Source organism: Bombyx mori, chromosome 15, assembly GCF_030269925.1.
Source record: "Bombyx mori chromosome 15, ASM3026992v2".
NCBI classification, from domain to species: domain Eukaryota; kingdom Metazoa; phylum Arthropoda; class Insecta; order Lepidoptera; family Bombycidae; genus Bombyx; species Bombyx mori.
The window spans coordinates 9204283-9222513 of record NC_085121.1 but is presented as its reverse complement, the minus strand read 5'-3'; the positions used below and the strand labels follow the sequence as shown (position 1 = coordinate 9222513).

The 18231-nt window shown below is 35.9% G+C and overlaps 2 protein-coding genes across 6 annotated transcripts in view; one reads left to right on the top strand and one right to left on the bottom strand.

Moving 5' to 3' along the window:
- Nucleotides 1-424: 424 nt before the first annotated feature.
- On the bottom strand, nucleotides 425-11478 carry RpL8 (ribosomal protein L8). 2 transcript variants are annotated; one of them, XM_038015604.2, is made up of 6 exons: nucleotides 11191-11478; nucleotides 2854-3006; nucleotides 2195-2351; nucleotides 1747-1950; nucleotides 1181-1339; nucleotides 425-574 (listed from the first exon to the last, which is right to left on the bottom strand). In XM_038015604.2, exons 2-6 carry the CDS (start codon nucleotides 2989-2991, stop codon nucleotides 459-461), a joined length of 774 nt encoding a protein of 257 aa, XP_037871532.1. In that variant the 5' UTR covers nucleotides 2992-3006; nucleotides 11191-11478; the 3' UTR covers nucleotides 425-458. The 2 variants fall into 2 exon arrangements, with proteins under 2 accessions (XP_037871532.1, NP_001037141.1); NM_001043676.1 differs by lacking the exon at nucleotides 11191-11478 and adding an exon at nucleotides 3146-3169.
- A 1017-nt stretch (nucleotides 11479-12495) lies between these two features.
- cry2 (cryptochrome 2) overlaps nucleotides 12496-18231 on the top strand; it is a 21150-nt gene continuing 15414 nt past the window's right edge. The window contains exons 1-2 of one of the 4 annotated variants that reach the window (XM_062672289.1): nucleotides 12613-12906; nucleotides 13411-13484. The gene's annotated coding sequence lies outside the window, so the exon portion shown is untranslated. Of the gene's footprint in view, nucleotides 12907-13410; nucleotides 13485-18231 lie in introns of all 4 variants that reach the window. The other 3 variants (XM_012692268.4, XM_012692269.4, NM_001195698.1) reach the window with 3 other exon arrangements.

The window sequence follows — 18231 nt, the reverse complement described above, 5'->3', positions numbered from 1 at the left end:
TTGGACGGGGAATTATGTATTTTTCACGCCATATTATACTAAAAATAAGTATTATTAATAATTTAAAATATTTAGATAAAAGTTGAAGCTTACAATGAAAACTACACATTAGTAAAAAATGATGTCCAAGATTCAAACTTGACGTTGATGAGACATATGCCAAAGACAAGAGTTAAATAAGTTCTTGTTTGAAAAGAAAACATGAACAGTGCACATTACATTGAGAAGGAAAGTTTATTTCAAATACGGAGTGAACAAAAATAGTACCTAATAAGATTATCTGGTGACCTAAGTCATACAAACAGGAATTATGTTTTTTTTTTGGATAACTTTTCTACTGTAAAACAGAATTTTTTTATTTACTTTTGTGTGTTACATGGAACAGGAACAAAATGTCTCTAATTTATAAAATGAAAACAGCATATTTTTACAGATTTTTAATAGACTTAATAATAAATTTAGGTCTCCTTCTTTGTATCGGTCTTGCCTCCACGAATCCTTCCGGTCCTGCGAGCAGCAATAAGACCAACTTTGCGACCAGCAGATGTTCCTCTCTTGACAGTGGAAGCCTTACCTGTAAAACATTGTATTTATTAAGTTCTTATTGTCATACATGGGGTTAAGATCTCAAGAAACTGCCTAGGTCAATTAATAGTATAATATCTAAATTTATCACAGGATGTTAACATGTGTTAAGTGGTTACCAAAGCCTATTGAAACCACAATGTGAATTCCAACCTTGTGCCTAAGTTTGTAGTCTCTAATCATATTGTCTAATGATTGTCTCATTCTTCACACCAGCAAGCATGACTATTTTGCAGAAATTAATAGGCAGTTTACTTGTGAGGGCTAGAATACTTCTTACAAATTGTAATTTTGCAAATTTACTAATTTTGGCCCTTTGATCATAGTTAGACAATATTATTTATTCATCGTGAAAATTATTAGTGAACATGGATTAAATGTCTACAAAAGTTTGCCGAATAATTGCAGGATTGGTACATTAACATATTCCCATCACTTGATAAGGGGGACTACACCACACATCTTATTCTTTAAGCTAAGAAGACTTCTCAATTGCTTTGACTTAAATTAAATGTAGACTGTCCTATTACTAAATGAGATTATTTCGCTTATAATCACATTGTTTCATAGTCAATTCGTGAAATTATCAACTCACCTATATGTTGATGGTTACCACCACCGTGAGGATGCTCTACAGGGTTCATGGCAACACCACGTACATATGGCCAGCAGTTACGTTTGACCTTGTACTTGTGGTATGCCCTTCCAGCTTTCAAAATAGGTTTGTCAATACGTCCACCTCCAGCAACAATACCTGAGTGAAATTTAAACTCATTAAAAATTACATTATTGTAGTGTTCTTGATAAGTAAATTTATGTGCTGTCTCAGAAAGAGCCTCTGTGTAATCATAATTTTTCAGAGTAGGTAAGTGAAAGTCATCATTGCCTTTTGCCTAGCTAGTTTTTTATGAGCAGTACATCATGAGGACAATTTTAAAAATATAGGAATACATTAATTTAAGAATAAGACTGTCTCCAGTGCATATTACATACATTACATATTTACATACTTATTTATACAAAGGTAGAATTTCTTCTTTTTTTGAACTGAGTAAATAAATTTAGACTTCAATTTGCTGATAAGAAAGTCCTAACCATCTGATGTTAAACTGTGCAAAACAATAAAGTAATATTATTTACTTTATATTTGCATTTACTCACCGACCATGCCTCTGTTGCTTGATGGCAGAACCTTCTTGGCTCCAGACGGTAGCTTTACTCTTGTACGCTTAGCATCAGGATTGTGTCCAATCACAGTGGCGAAGTTTCCAGAGGCACGTGCCAGACGACCTCTATCACCCATTTTCTCTTCAAGATTGCACACAATGGTACCCTCAGGCATAGCTCCAACAGGCATCACATTTCCTGTAGTTATTTATTATTATACAGTTAAGGTAGCAGAATTTGAATTTTAGACTGGAAAATATTGTTTTAAATAATATTCACAGCTGTCACTCTGTCCAAATGAAATTGGCAAGTGATATAACTCATCTGTTGATGAGTAGTCATTATTATGCATATCAGCAGTAACTATCAGCTGATTCACAATGGTGTTGCATTGCAAATTGCACAAGATATTTGTAACAATTTAAAAACTTTAGCTTCTTACCAACTTCAAGAGTTGCTTTCTTTCCACAATAAACAAATTGGCCTGTGTAGAGCCCTTCGGGAGCAATGAAGAGCTCCTTCCTTGTCTTGAACTTGTATGGATCGCGGAAGTGTACAACAGCCAAAGGTGCACCTCTACCAGGGTCATGGATTATATCCTAGAGATCACACGTAAGCAATTTTACTTGTATTATTATTGTGTTAACAACAAGCAAAGAATAAAGAAAAAAACTAAAAACTAAATTTCATTTCAGCTTCAGTGATTGAGTAGTAAGATAGTTAATCATTTCTTTGAATATAATGTTGTAAGTTAGCTTCTCATTGTACTGGATCAGGAATGCTTGGCCCACACACCTCTCTCTCCTCGGACTTGTTAAGTCTATTTTTGATTTCAGTATTGGAAGGTGGTGTTAAGCGGCACATTTGTAATTATTTTGTATTGTCATTTACGAAATCTCATTTTAACCTATTGAATTTCATACATATAAGTATAATGGCTACAAATCGTGTTGATAGTTTTAGTCAATTTTGTTGTATCAAGGGTCAACAAGCAATTTTTTAATGTAATATTATAAAATTCAATGATATGCACGCAATAAAAAGTGATAACGAATGTGTATACAATGTGTTGGTTATATTTTAACAAAATTATTTACAAACCTTAACAACTCCCTTGATGTATCCATGACGTTCAGCGTAATCTAAAGAGCGAAGTTTAGGAGCGCCTTTCCTCTTCTTCGTGTGAGAAACGAAAACTGAACCGGCACCCTTACGCTGAGCACGTATTACACGACCCATGATTACGACCCGTCACTGAAAGATTTTATAAAATCTAATTAACTCAACGTAGGATTAAGCTTTTCGTTATATATTTCATATCCGGTTATAAAATTTAAAGACTGTTTATTTTGATTTAATAAGATTTTCAGAAACACAAAAATTCACCACATACATCTCACAGACGGTCAAAATTGAAAGACCATAGTGATGCGCGAAATATAGTGTGTCGAAATCGATATAAAAATGCGATATTTCGATACTTATTTCGATTAAGTTATTACAAAACAAGATCGATAAATCGTACTTTTCAAAAGTATTGTATTTTATTTAATTAATAATAATATTGTGACTTTTGAAGACTAAGGTTTTATTAAGAAAGCCTTTTTGTCTCAAAATTTAGGTTCCTCTGGTATGATCTTATAACTGGGTATCAACCCAATTACGAATATATAGCAGGTTGGCTGCAGTTTATCTTTGCTAATAAGGTTATTACACTTGGCTGAATTCAGACGCTACTGAATTCAGTGAAGTGTAATAGCATTAAGTAAGTTAGTCTACTGAATTCAGTAGCAAGGATGGTTTTTGACTGACAGAATCATTTAGAAGCCTAATTAGAAACGCATTTAGGAAGGTGTAATCGCATTTAGTTACTGAATAGCTTCAGTCGGCCCATAGCTCTCCGTGCGTGAGGACGTTTTAGTTTGTTTTTTGTTTCCGAATAAAAAGTATTCATTTCGGTTGCCTTTCTTTAATGTACCAGACATTTAAAAAATAGCCCGACATGTTTCAGGGATAGTTTTTGTCATCAGGGGTTGGGATATTGAAGAACTAAATTTTAAATCTTGATACGAATTTCCTGTTGCAAGAAATCTTAATGTTACAACCAATCTTTCTTTTGGACTTATACTATCGTAGAATTAGATATGTAATAGTTATATAATAGATATATAATAGACTATCGTAGGATAGTATCCTGCTTTTGAATAAACGGTGTCACAAGGTTTAATATTAGGTCAAACGAGATCGAATCCATTTATAGACAATTTCTGAAGTCTGCTGGTTCTAAATCACTCACAATGTTCATATTTGCTAACATTCCGCACAGCAATGAATATTTATTCACCGATATTCTTGTTTTTTTTTTTTGTGAAATTAAAACAAAACACATAAACAAAAAAAAAACAAAAAAATTATTGTTGTTTAACAATACTGGGGCCATCCTCTTACGCACATGACACGTCTTACTTCGTCGCGCTTAAACTGACAATTGATTCAGTAACTGAATTTAGAACAGTGTAATCAGAAGCTTCTAAAGGGGATTGCCCACTCTCCATAGTGTGCTAGGCCCAAGATGGACATCAAATATTACTATAAAAATGTACTGATTCGAATTCTTAAATGTATTGGATATCTAAAAAATATATTGAAATTGACGCCACTATTATAAAAAATATAATAAAAATAAAAACTCGTTTTGAGGTTAATTTTCTATATAAATAAGTGTCGGATTGTGAGATACTTCAAGAACTTTTCTTTTCTTAATGTTTAAGATGTTCCTAATGTATTTTTATCCAATAGGGTATAAAAACACACTTAATTCTTTAAATATCTATATTTTCTTCATCTTCATACACAATTAGTATCATCTAAAAATAGCAAAGGAGAGCATATACACGGTTTTAAATCTCGGTCAGGGTAAAACCACAATTCACACAATGTTTTTAGTCGTAGTATGAAACGTTATTGATAAAAGTAAAATAAATCGAAGAAAAATCAAAACACATCCATTTTGTACGCAAGCACAACACCACAAGCAGCAAGCGAAGTGTCAGTCAGTCAGATTAAATTCAGTGTTGTCAGTATAAAGAAAAATAATTACATGAAATTCATATATCGATTATTTTTTTAAATAACCGATAATTGATTTATATCTTAGTCTTTTTTTTACGAGTACACATTATATTTTATGTTTTTGTTTTAGTTGTACATATTTAAATAACAATACTAGTAAAGTTTCTTTTATTGCTTAGATGGGTGGACGAGCTCACAGCCACCCTGGTGTTGCTAAGTGGTTACTCGAGCCCACATACATCTACAACGTAAATGCGCCACCCACCTTGAGATATAAGTTCTAAGGTCTCAAGAATAGTTACAAGTTAAAGTCCAATGGGTATGTCTTCGATGTTATTTTATGTGCATAAAATCCATTAAAATCGATTGATTAATGATAATACTTAAAATGATATATTTATATGTTTTATTTATATACTCAAAATATTTACTTCATACGTAAAAGGTTTTGACACTGGCAATATTTTTCCCGCAAAAATAAAATTCCTTGTTTTTTCAATAGAGTTACTTTTTTTAAACTACTTATTGTAAACTGTAGTGGCGCTTATTTGGAAGAAAGTAAATGCATATTTATTTATGACAAAATTAATGCACTAAGTATTTTTTCTATAATCTATTGTCCGCTTTGGGCCTAAAATGGGCCATCCCCTTTGCTTCTGAATTCAGACGACTAAATTCAGCCAAATGTAATAAGCCTTTAATGTCCATTAATGACGGACCACATAATATTAGATACACGGGACACTTTAAAGCATTAACATACACCAAAATTTGGTTCGAACAAACCACCAATTTGGTTTGAACCAAATCTGTCCGTCTGTAGCTTGACATCCTGCGAACATAATTATTATTAATGGAGTCTGCCTCGGTCTGGTAGTTAGCATTTCCAACATAGTTTGCTCCATACCAAATCTGCGCGCATAGGTAATACTCTTAATATTTGACTAGTCGTGCTTGGAAGCTCAAATATCAAGTATATTATCTATGGCTTGGAACGCCAAGAAAGATGGCCGCCGCGACTTTTTGGCGGGAACGCGAGGAGTGAAGTTGTGTGATTTGTTTTATTTTGTCTATTTAGAATTTCTTCAGGTTTAAATGTGTAATAACGGTGGTTTATTAACTGTTTAATATCTGTGAAAGTGCACAAATGTGGGAAAACAAAACAAAGCCGCTGGACGTAACCTCTCGGGATCCTCCAAAAAGTCCACTGAAAAAATATTAGTAAATTTACTGAGATTATATTTCATCCCATATCATCTTATCTCATTTCATTTAACTCCAACCCAGTTGATTAATGTCTCAAATTAATCATCTTCATAGTATTTCATTTCATTTCACTAGATAATATCATTTTTCATTAAAATAATAATAAAAATTAAAATAAGACATGACTTAAAGGCCTTAGTTACCAGATCATAAAATCCCTTTAAAAAAAAAGACAGACGGTCGCGCGGGCGTTCATTTTATTTTCCAGCATTCTCAAGAAATTGGTGAACATACATAGATAAAAAATGGTGGTCGAAATGATAACCTCCTCTTTGGAAAGTCGGTTAAAAAGCGTGATTAAATCATAGACCTATATAGTAGGGACACGACATATTGTTCTATACGTACAATTGCTTATATAAATAGCACCCATTTTGAAGGCACATACATAAACATATATCTATCTCGTTCTTACTCAGCACTTTAACTCGCAGGAAAACAATATAACAGTATTTCAGTGCGTACATAAAATGAAACATGAATATACGTAAATATCTCCATCTCCGTCTAATGAGGCCGAAAATCCGCCATGTTTAGCGCGCCAAATGTCATTGTCACGTCAGTTCGGCCGTCTGTTTTGGGTTGTACATTATTTATTGACTTTGATATCGATTTAATATGATTGATTATATAAAATTTCATAATTTATCATGCTTAAAACATACAAAAATAATAATTAAAACGTATTTTATAGGATCTCAAGAAAGTCGATGTCCTAAAACTATTATCTATATGTATTTAAATTCATTATGGAGCCCTCATCCGAAAAATCAATTTTTCGGTCGGAATCTATTGATCATGACACTAATCATAAATACCACTTTAAAATATGTCATCAAAACATATTTAGACATTCTGTTTAGATATTTCGGGAAAAAGGCTACCGACAAAATCTCTTCGGAACTATTTAAATAAAATAGTTTTATTCCGCAGTGAGTAAAACACTATTGTAAATTTGTTAAATATTTAATAATTAAGTGATTTTAGAGAGGAAGTCACCAGGAATGACGTTTGTAATTAATGAATAAATGTTCTGTAGGTGTTTTTTTTTTCACGCGGTCCCTTGATAAGTTTAAAATTTGAATCACTCTCAAGCGAAAGTGATTCAAATGGTGCGGCGCTCCTTCCTTGGGGTGCGCTGCGGTAGTATGTTACGGACTTTAGAGTCAGCAAAACAATTAAAATAGATTGTAATAGTCTAAGAAAAACACGTACTCAAAATACGATAACATTTAGCATGCTAGAAATGGGCTGATGGCTTTGAACTACGCCATATCTTTATGTTTTGCGACAAACGACAACTTTATAAAATCAGTGTAGCAACTTTTAAAAATCATCATATCGTTTACTTGGCAAATTCGAAGGACGAACTTGTCTTAGATTTCACCCATCTAAATCATATCATATTTGCACATAACAATATACCTACTTACTTCCCATTAAAGTATAAATTCTACAAATAAATAATACTCAACAATATTTAAAATAAAATGAGCCAAGAACGTTTATCGATAAAACCTGATAACATTGAAATCTTTTGTACAGCACTAAAGCCGCCATGTTTTGTGGCCAGATGACGTCACACTGGCACGAAATTTTGGTTGACGTTTCATTTCCATAGGTTTCCTACTTCATTGGATTAAATAGCTCCTGCACAATCTATTATTCAAAAATATTTTCACATTCTACGTAAATAAAGTCGCGGGTAAAACCTAGTGTATAACCTGGGTTTGATCTTATTATTCGCAAGGTTTTTGAAGTGAAACTTATTTAGGCGCGTTGACAGTAATGCCGGCCACTCACATGCGCGCAAATATTCGTACATTGTACGAATGTTTGCGCGCATGTGAAGGGCCGTCAAACATTCATTCGCAAACTTAGCGGCTGTGCAAATGGGCTTGGTACTCAATTTGCAAACCCGTTTGCGCTTCCTCCTACACTTGTTTACGAATGTCTCACGAATTTCTCCTCCTTTTTAATTCGTCAATAGAACATTGAAGAGAAAAAGAGTTTTGAATTCTTTCCCAGACATCATTAACAGCCATGTTGTTTTTATGGGATTTCTTTTGATGAAGATACGCTACACAGTAGACGTCACGATCTATGAAAATAGCGAAACGTCCGTTGCCTTCGCAATCCTGGGCGCAACTGGACACACGAATGTGTGGGAGATTACGCGAAGGATCGCGGTTCGCGCGCTTTGATGTCTGTTAAAAAACCGACACAGCTTGGAAAACCACGAAAACTTTGCATAATCATTTGCAAATGTCGTCCTACACTTGCGGGTTTGCGTATTCGTGCGAATGTGAGTGACCGGTATAACATTTACCTCGCGACAGATTCGTTACGGCTAGAGGTTAGAGATCAGAGCCTAGACGCCAGAGACCAGAGGCTAGACGCTAGAGAGAAAAGAATCAATTTAGGACGAGCAAGAGCGAGACAATAGGCAGGGCATCTCGAGAACCATTCGACCTTGGAGAGAGGGAGAAAGCAGGCTAGGTCGTTTCTCTTATACACATTCTGTTTACGGACGTCGGCCACTAGGTGGCTTGTTATTAGTTTCTCATTGCTCCTGTAGACGGCAATATTTTATTTTTAATGAAGGATTTCAAAACAAAAATATTTTTCCGTATATATTTTGAACTATTAATCAATGGTGAAGAGACCGTTTCTCTTATACACAGCATTCCGTCTTGCAAGAAAAATTTGATTTAAGGATAAAAAATTAATAAAACCACAATACTACACACCGAAAAAGAAGTTTCACTTCTTTTACGTGCACCAAGTTGTACGCGCACCATTTTTTTCGTCGTGGAGGTCGTTTGCGAACAAGATATTACTATGATATTTTTCACACACACTTCAAATTTTTAAAGTTTTTCAATATTTTTTTTTTATTTAATGTTATTAAACTCTTTATTAAATCTATCTTTTTATTGTCGATCAAGGTTTGTGAAGCATTCTAAGTTAAGATGGCATATACCTAGTCAGGTCATAAGTATTGTCACACAGTAAAAACTTTTCTTTTAGAATGCTGGCCACCAAATTTTTTATTGAATTCGAATTTCGAATTGTTCATGAAAATAAAAATGTATACTTTTAGAATTTTACTCATTTTTAAATATGGAGTGGACGCTTAAAGAAGACCGTGTTGCAGTTATTGCGTTGCATCGTTGCGGTTACGCGCCAATTAAAATTTTTAACATACTGAAAAATTTGAATATAACCAAAAGATTCGTTTATCGTATCATCAAACGATACAATGAAGACTCTAGTGTAGATGACAGGTCAAGAAGTGGTCGCCCTCGGTCTGTTAGGACTCCAGCAGTGATAAAAGCTGTGAAGGCGCGAATTCAAAGAAATCCCAAACGTAAGCAGAAACTGTTGGCCCTTCAGATGGGGTTAAGCAGAACCACGGTGAAAAGGGTCTTAAATGAAGACTTAGGACTTCGGGCATATCGAAGAAAAACAGGACATCGTTTGAATGCTCGTCTAATGGACCTGAGACTGAAGAGATGCCGCGCTTTGTTGAAGCGGTACGCGGGAAAAAAATATCGGGAAATTCTTTTTTCGGATGAAAAAATCTTTACCGTAGAAGAGAGCTACAACAAGCAAAATGATAAGGTGTATGCACACAGTAGTGAAGAAGCGAGCAACCGTATTCCGCGTGTCCAACGAGGTCATTTTCCATCCTCGCTCATGGTATGGTTGGGAGTTTCTTATTGGGGCTTAACAGAGGTACATTTTTGTGAGAAAGGTGTAAAAACGAATGCAGTTGTGTATCAAAATACAGTCCTGACGAACCTTGTGGAACCTGTTTCTCATATCATGTTCAATAACAGGCACTGGGTATTCCAACAAGATTCGGCGCCAGCTCATAGACTGGCTGGCGGCGCGTGAAATCGACGTCATCCGGCACGAAGACTGGCCCTCCTCCAGTCCAGATTTGAATCCGTTAGATTACAAGATATCGCAACACTCGGAGGAAAAGGCGTGCTCAAAGCCTCATCCCAATTTGGAGTCACTCAAGACATCCTTGATTAAGGCAGCCGCCGATATTGACATGGACCTCGTTCGTGCTGCGATAGACGACTGGCCACGCAGATTGAAGGCCTGTATTCAAAATCACGGAGGTCATTTTGAATAAACTTTAGTGTCATAAGAATCTAGGTTTTGTTAAGTTCATTTTGTGTTACAGAATGGTTACATAATGAATAAACTTGTTTCAATTATTTTACATTAAACATGTGACAGAATTTATGACCTGACTAGGTATGTACAAACAGTTCAAATTGCACAATATCAGGTATAAGTAACTTTAATATCATAATCAATATTAAATAACCTTGTTGTCGAACAGTGCCTCATAATTTTCACAGAACATTCATCATCATAAGTGGAAACAAATTAATTTTGCAGTAAAAGTGTCTGAATGATCCGTGGCCACGCATTTGTCAGGGGTATTTGTGTCAAAGGGTACGTCGGAACGGTACTTCGATAAGAATATGCGTCTTCATAATCGCCTTATCGTTGCCAGCGCTGACTATTCTCCGAATCCTGATCACGCAGGAAACAGTCACCGTCGACGCCCTAGACACGTCCTTATGGATCCATTAGATGCAATAACCCTTGCGTTAGACACCTGTATCTCTAACACTAGGAGTAGGGACCACGCTAACCGTACTCGTCAAATTCGGCAAAGAGTTCGACGTGCAACCTAAACATCAGCTCGCTGAGTTTCTCGCCCAGCGGGTCGCCCTTCCGATCCGGTAGTAGATCCATTCGCTAAGCAGCTACTCTTGAGTTGTTAGATCTCTTTTGAAGGTGCTCGGGTAGCTGTTAGCAAATCCCACCCCTCCTAGCTGAGCGCTTGCTCGCCCACCTGCCCTGGTAAAACTGGAAAGGCCTCCGGACCACTCAAACAGAAAAAAGCTCAAATCCTGAATTTAAATACCCTTGTCGATGTTGAAAGGCAATTAATCAACGAAGAACATTTTTTTTATGTAAAACGGATAAAAAAGGATTTTAAAAGAAAATTATGTATTGTCTAGCAGCAATCTGCAGCTTTAAGCCAAATCTTCTTGCATAATTGCTACATACCTTTTTCGGTTCGAAGGTTCTGAAACGTCGGCCGTCTCGGCACGGCAGCTCGTCACCGCGTCGGGCCGTCCAGACGGTGCCGCTGGTGCACCAGAATACCCCGCTGGACCAGAACTAGCCTGCCGGGTCGAATTGCTATATACTTGCACTTGTGATGTTTCTGTATCAAGATGGCGGCTGACGGCATGTCAGTTGTATGAAAAGTGAATAGCACTCTGAAATAATCTTGTATCTAAAATTGATTTTAAGCTGAAATTGAATGAAATGAGTCATGATGAAATAATACAAGCCTCTGAATAAAGTGGTGCGAATTTAAAAAGGAAATTAAAGCATTCAGACTTCGCAAATCATTATGTGAATTTAAGACTAGTATTTTTCCCCCGTACCTCTTTGTTAAATAAAAACCGAATAGCAAAACTAATAGAAAATTGTAAGCGCTTATCATGTTAGTTAGTGTTGTACGGTTAAATTTGAGGGGATTGGATTCTGTAGGTTGATGAGGGGTTATTTAAAAACACACTGCTTCATTATAATTATATTGCAGATAGTTTGAACACTGTTACACCATTATAAAATTATTATCTTTATATTTTTATAAAACTCTTACATGTTTCTCTGACCGTGTCTAGATGAGAAGTCCTGACTTTTTTTTACGAGAATACAATCATCTGTTTTTTAAACATTTAAAATAATTCTAATATTCGAAATCTGTAATCATGTGTCAAGTGTTACCTGCCATTACATTTACATTCAAACTCCAACAGTTAGTTCAAGACTTAGGCAATGCCCCAAACAAAAAAGTCATGGTCACTTAGTGACATTTGCTGGTCTAGTACCGGTATAATTCATCTTCATTAATAATATATTTTATCACAGCTACTTACCAAATGACACCAGCATTACTGCGGATGTGTACTGTGAGGAACTAGATATAATGATGGAGAAAGTGGAGAAAATGAAGTTTTGCGTTATCCACCGTACTATCCATGCCTTGTACCGATAGAATTCTACTTTTTATAAAGCTTGGACAATTTCTTAGCAGAAAATAAATTCGATACTAAAGAGATACAAAATGCCTTTGAGAATTTTGTTGACTCCTTTATAGACGGCGTTGGTAAACTATGTTGATGCCATGGGTGCATATTTTAGTTTAAGGAAATAAAAAATATTTTCAAAGAAAATATATTTTGTATATTTAACGCCAATTTCGTAGGTAAAGATCTAAAATGATCACTTCGATATCAATTTTTCTTACGTTTTCGTGAGAGCAATTACTAAATAAATGCATAGTTTAAAATTTAATACTCCTCGGATAACTCGAGAATAAACAAACATCACCTACATTCTTTAGTATTATGGTTTGCGTGTTAAGACGTCACGTTGTGGTCACGTTGCAAGCGGCGTGTTCGACTTTGACAGTTCCATAAATTCTCATTAATTTACAAATACACAGTACCGCAGTCTTGTTCGTGCTTAACTAGAGACTGTGTCGTCGTAATTTATTCTAAATGTTCTAGAAGGTGCAGTTTTCACATTATGCTCAATTACTAAATTTTTTAAACTTAATTGAAATTATTTAATATTTAATTTTCAATCAAGATTCGGATGTGTACGTGCATAGAACACAACTTTATTTACATAAACAAAAGTGTATTGCTAATATTATATTTTTAAGCTTTTACTGGCTATGAACTTAGATCTTCAGTGTTATTCGAGGTGAGTACGTTTAACGTTAATTTATTAACAAAATTGTAAAATCGACCTTATGGAGATAAGATCTCACTGTAATACGAGGATGAAATGAGGACTTGTTAGTTGGCAATTTCAACAGAAGACAACTGAGTGCTATTTTATTAGATATACTGTCTTAATAAAATGCTTTGACAGCAAACAAACATACTCATGGCCATAAGTAATGTTAGGCGAATAGTTGAGCCATTATGTATCTGCCTACTATTTAATTGAATTTTAAAAAATGTTTGTTAGCTGAAATCACAATATATATAATAAATAGATATAAAGTTAAATTACGTAATTAAAATAAATGAATTAATTTCTTCTCTTTAGATACTTTTCTATTTTATTTGTCACAATACTGGTGTAGCTATTTGTTTGTGTTTTGAGTATCCCATATTTTGTAATAGGAATACAGAGCTGACCTTTCTTAAATTCCTCTAGCTAATTTTATTAATTTCTTAAAACACATTTTTTTGTTTCAAGGTTTTAATTGTATATCGACGCTTGAAAGGCAAACGTGACTAAGCGACAATAACTGCTTTGTACATAAATGATAGGTAATAACCATATTCAATGCGCAAAAAATATATTCTAGGTCTATTAAAATCATTTCAATCCTACAGCTAGATTCGTTAAAATATAATTTTTTTCAGGTATTTCAACTTTAAATTAGTCTACTGTAAAGTTCACACATTGTCGATATATTCTTTATTTGTATTTATATAGGTTTTATGTATATATGTATTAATTTGTGTTGGTTTATTTTAAATTGTGCTATGAATGTTCTTGCATGTATTGGGTATACTTGTAAAGTCATGTGACCTAGAGGATAAAGTGCCCTATGCAATCGTATCAAGTGATGCAAGTGCTCGAATCACACAGACCGGTACCAATTTTTCTATTGAAATACTTACTTTACAAATGTTTATGATTAACTTCCATGATTAAGGAGCAACATCATGTAATAAACATCAAACCTGCAAAATTATTTGCATAATACTCGTGGTAGGATGTCTTATGAGTCTGCACAGGTAGGTACCATCACCCTGCCTATTTCTGCCTTGAAGCAGTAATGTGGAATTAAAAGGTGAGGCAGCTGTAGTAAGGTAAAAACAGAGACCTTAGAACTCATATCTCAAGGTGGGTGGCAGCATTTACATTTTAGATGTCAATGAGCTCTGGTAACCAATTAACACTAGGTAGTCTATGAGTTTGTCCACACATCTAAGCAATAAAAAAGCAGCAAGTATTGAAAAAAGAAAGTTTGTTTAGAAACTGTTAATTCATACACTATACATACCTGGATTTGCAGCCCTAGATTTATTTTGGTCTCTTTGTAATTCTTTAGGTAGTGATAGCTTAATATCTAGAGAAGATTGTTAAAATTACTTATTGCAGTATTTTAAAACCACTGTAGATTTATATATTAGAACAGATTAAGCTGCTTGCCTTTGTACAGACTATATTAAAATGTTAATATTTTTTGCATTTGTATATTCTGTGTAGAATAAAGATAAAATAAAATAAGAGAGGCCACCCCAGGACAACTTGGCGTCGCTCAGTGGGGCAGGAGCTAGGGGTTTTGGGCATGACGTGGGAGGAACTAGAACAGATTGCCCAAGATCGATGTAAATGGAAAAAATTGATTCGAGCCCTACACCCCAGCAGAGGGTAATAGGAAAGAATGATGATGATGATGTGTAGAATAAAGAATAGTTTGATAAACAATGAACAAAATATATTTAAGTTTTTTCCACAGGTCCTTGAGTGCATGGTTATTAATAGCATGAATTAAAGCTCTTGTAGAAATAATAATTTCTACATGAGCAGCATTACTTTTTAGCCTTAGTTCTGGACTTTTTAGCAGTATGCTACGGCTTGGCTTGCCTCTGGCGTTGCTGAAATCCATGAGCGGCGGTAACCACTCACCACCAGTTGGACCGTATGTCTACACTGGCAATGGAAACAAAAAAAAGTTACTTGGGGATAATTGCCTTGTCCTGGCTAAAATAGGCTTAAAGTACCAAGATTGATAATTTTAGGAACTGTTGCTCTGTAGTAAATATGTATGCAATATAACACTATGAATATAGCCAGAACAAGAAGTACTGCATTCTTTATTGTTGTACATCCATTTTTGTTTATTTCTTTACTTATTGTGACTTGTTGTAATGTTGTAAAGGAACGTATGGTTAAGGGGGTAGATTATATTTAAGTCTGAAACTGTGTCACCATGCTGCATAATTCTACCCCAAAAAGTTATAGGACTCTAGTGTGAAGGGTGGTCTTCGAACTTATCTCTCAAGGCCATTGTGATGACTCTAGTAACAACCTAACACCAGGTAGGCTCTGAGCACATTAATCCACATATTCAAGAAAAATCTGAATATTTACTCTGAGATAAAGACATTTAAGACTCAATACACATATTTTGTATAACGGTCAATACTTTACCATGAAAAAAAAGTGATAAAACACAAAAATGTTATCCATTAAAGATACCATTTTCTGATTTTTCCCCTTATGCTATAAGACCTTGCCACTTGTCAAATTTCATGATTTTAGGTTAATGGGAAGTGCAATGCCTAATGACCTAAGTAGAACTTCTATCCAAATAGACCTGAATATGAACATGCAAAAAAAAGGAAAATTATGTCGAATGCCTATGTCCGCGTCCACTCCAGCAATGATCGGAAGCTCTACGCTCGAAGTTGTTGACGAGTAATTTTACCTGGGGCAAACTCACAATGCCATATCAGAAGGCTGAAGGTCACCCAAAGAGAAATGGAGAAGGCTATGCTCGGTGTTTCCCCGCGAGATCAAATCAGGGTTGAGGAAATTCGCAGGAAAACCATGGTAACCGCCAACGAGCCTAAAGCATTGCGATTTTGAAGTGGCAGTTGGCAGGGCATTTCTCGTAGAGCAGATGGACGCTGGGGCCCAAAAGCTCTCGGGTGGCGACCGAGTACATGAAGACTTAGTTAGAGTTAAGTAGACATAGTCAGGAAGTCCTTAGGCCTCCCACAAGATGGACCGACGACCTATTGGGTTTCGCAGGGACCCGCTGGATGCAGGCGGCACAGGACCGGTCGTTGTGGTGAGGCTTGGGGAGACCTACCTCCAGCAATCGATATCTTGTGGGATAAAACATAGATAGATAGATCGGGAATTACAGTTTTATAAGAGTGATAAAGTATGGCTATGTAAATCTTTTCATCGCGTGTACTGAGAAGCTAGATATATCTACGACTACATACACTTTCCGCCGTAAACCTCTATTTGGTACTGATTTCAACTTGACATATCTACTTGTTCGCGAGAAAAACTGTCTTAAGTCTGGAACAAACAGACGGACAATTAAGTGATTTTATAAAGTTCCGTTTTGTTTTTTATCGAGAATCGGAACCCTAAGTACACGTACTATATACGTACACGCATTATGTACGAGCACCTCGTTGGTTGCTAAGTAAAAACGGAAAAAAAACAAAACAAATATGTATATCGCCGTCCACTGCTGAACATAGGCCTCTCCAATAGATTTCTAGTGCGACCGGTCCTATTATTAAAAGGAGTCCCTTTAGGCAAGGTTCCGAAGATACTGGCAGCGTTCCCCCTTTGAATAGCTGGACTAATTCTTTGTCCAAGGTAGCTGCCAGCTCTTCGGTCTCCTGTGGTGTCGACTAACCTTTTTGCTATTTCCTTAAAAAGACTTATAGCGCTAGGACCCCACGGACCAAGGGTCTCGACACCGAATGGGATAAAAACATATTCCGAGCCGAGACCCCTGTATTTGCATGCTTTGGCTTTTTCAGCCGCTTCACAAGCCGCACCAGCTCTATTGTAGGTTCCATGTAGATGGGAAGGGGCCAGCGTGTCTGAACAGGTTGCATCCCATACCAGCACCTGGCCCATCTTCCATGGAATCAAACTCATACCGTCCGGTCTCTTGCCGTCGTCTCTCGCAATACCAGTCGGCTCAAGTAGACTTGGCACGATGACGGTGGCAAGGGACCGGCGTATGATATCATTAAGTGCGGCATGTCGCGAGAAGCGGCCTGCACTTTTTTGGCATGACAGTCCGTGATATCCTAGCTAGTCGACATCACTGCCACAGGGACATTTATGAGGAACACAGACCGGAACCCCGAGCCGTAGACAGGTTGCGATTCGGAGCGTGTCAGGCTCAAGAAAGCCACCCACCCACCTTGAGATATAAGTTCTAAGGTCTCAGTATAGTTACAACGGCTGCCCCACCCTTCAAACCGAAACGCATTACTGCTTCACGGCAGAAATAGGCAAGGCGGTGGTACCTACCCGTCCAGACTCACAAGAGGTCCTACCACCAGTAAAAAAAGTAGGTAAATAGGACAATTGCTATATTTCAGGTATTGTAAATGCGATTTATTCATAAATTTTATACATTAGTCATTATGGAACATCGCTTTCAACACGAAAACAACAAGCAAGTTTCGAAACCTAATTTGTAAGCTTTTCCTGTGCGACTCGAAATTTCGCAAAAATAAAAAGTTCCACGGGCTTTCTACGGCTGCAACGATTTCGTAAAAAATGTTTTACAAGATTTCTTAGAATTTTCTAAATTGGAGTTTCAGTAAATTGGAGTTGTTTGGAATAATAGTAATGATTATACCGGCATTTGAGCGGGCTTATTGTTTCGAGGCAGTAATCGATACGACGGTGGTACCTGTTTCTCACTACTGCTCAAATGCTACTGCCAATGGGCCCACCAGATCTAAATAAACTTAATCAAAGGATGATGAACCACAATCCGTGATAATCATAGGTTCTTTGACTGTTTTTAAATACTTATATCTTTGACACTTGTCACATTTCTTAATGAAATTACATATATCTTTTTCTAATCCATTCCAAAAGTATTTCCTACGTATGTTGTTTAACATGCGTCTAATTCCCCCTAATGTAAGGACGGGACTAAGTTATTCAAACGACTGCTCACTTCTAAGTATAATTTATTACTGCTCTCCTAATAAAACGATACATGTTTATATAAGAGCTTACTTACTTACGTCACAATAGGAAGTAGTCAACAGAGGATTATGGCAGTTAGATGAAGACGGAATCCGGAAAGAGTTCTCATGTTAGATCTTCGGTATCAAAACTTGTAATTGTGTATCTATATGGTGCTTTTTTTTTCATTCCTAAAAACTCAACACGTTTATTCATAATAAAAATCTTATTCCATGGTCACCTTTTTACTCGATCATTTTTATTACATAAACGAGTAAACAAGTTCAAGGCTCACCTGTTTGTAAGTTTCACTGTAGA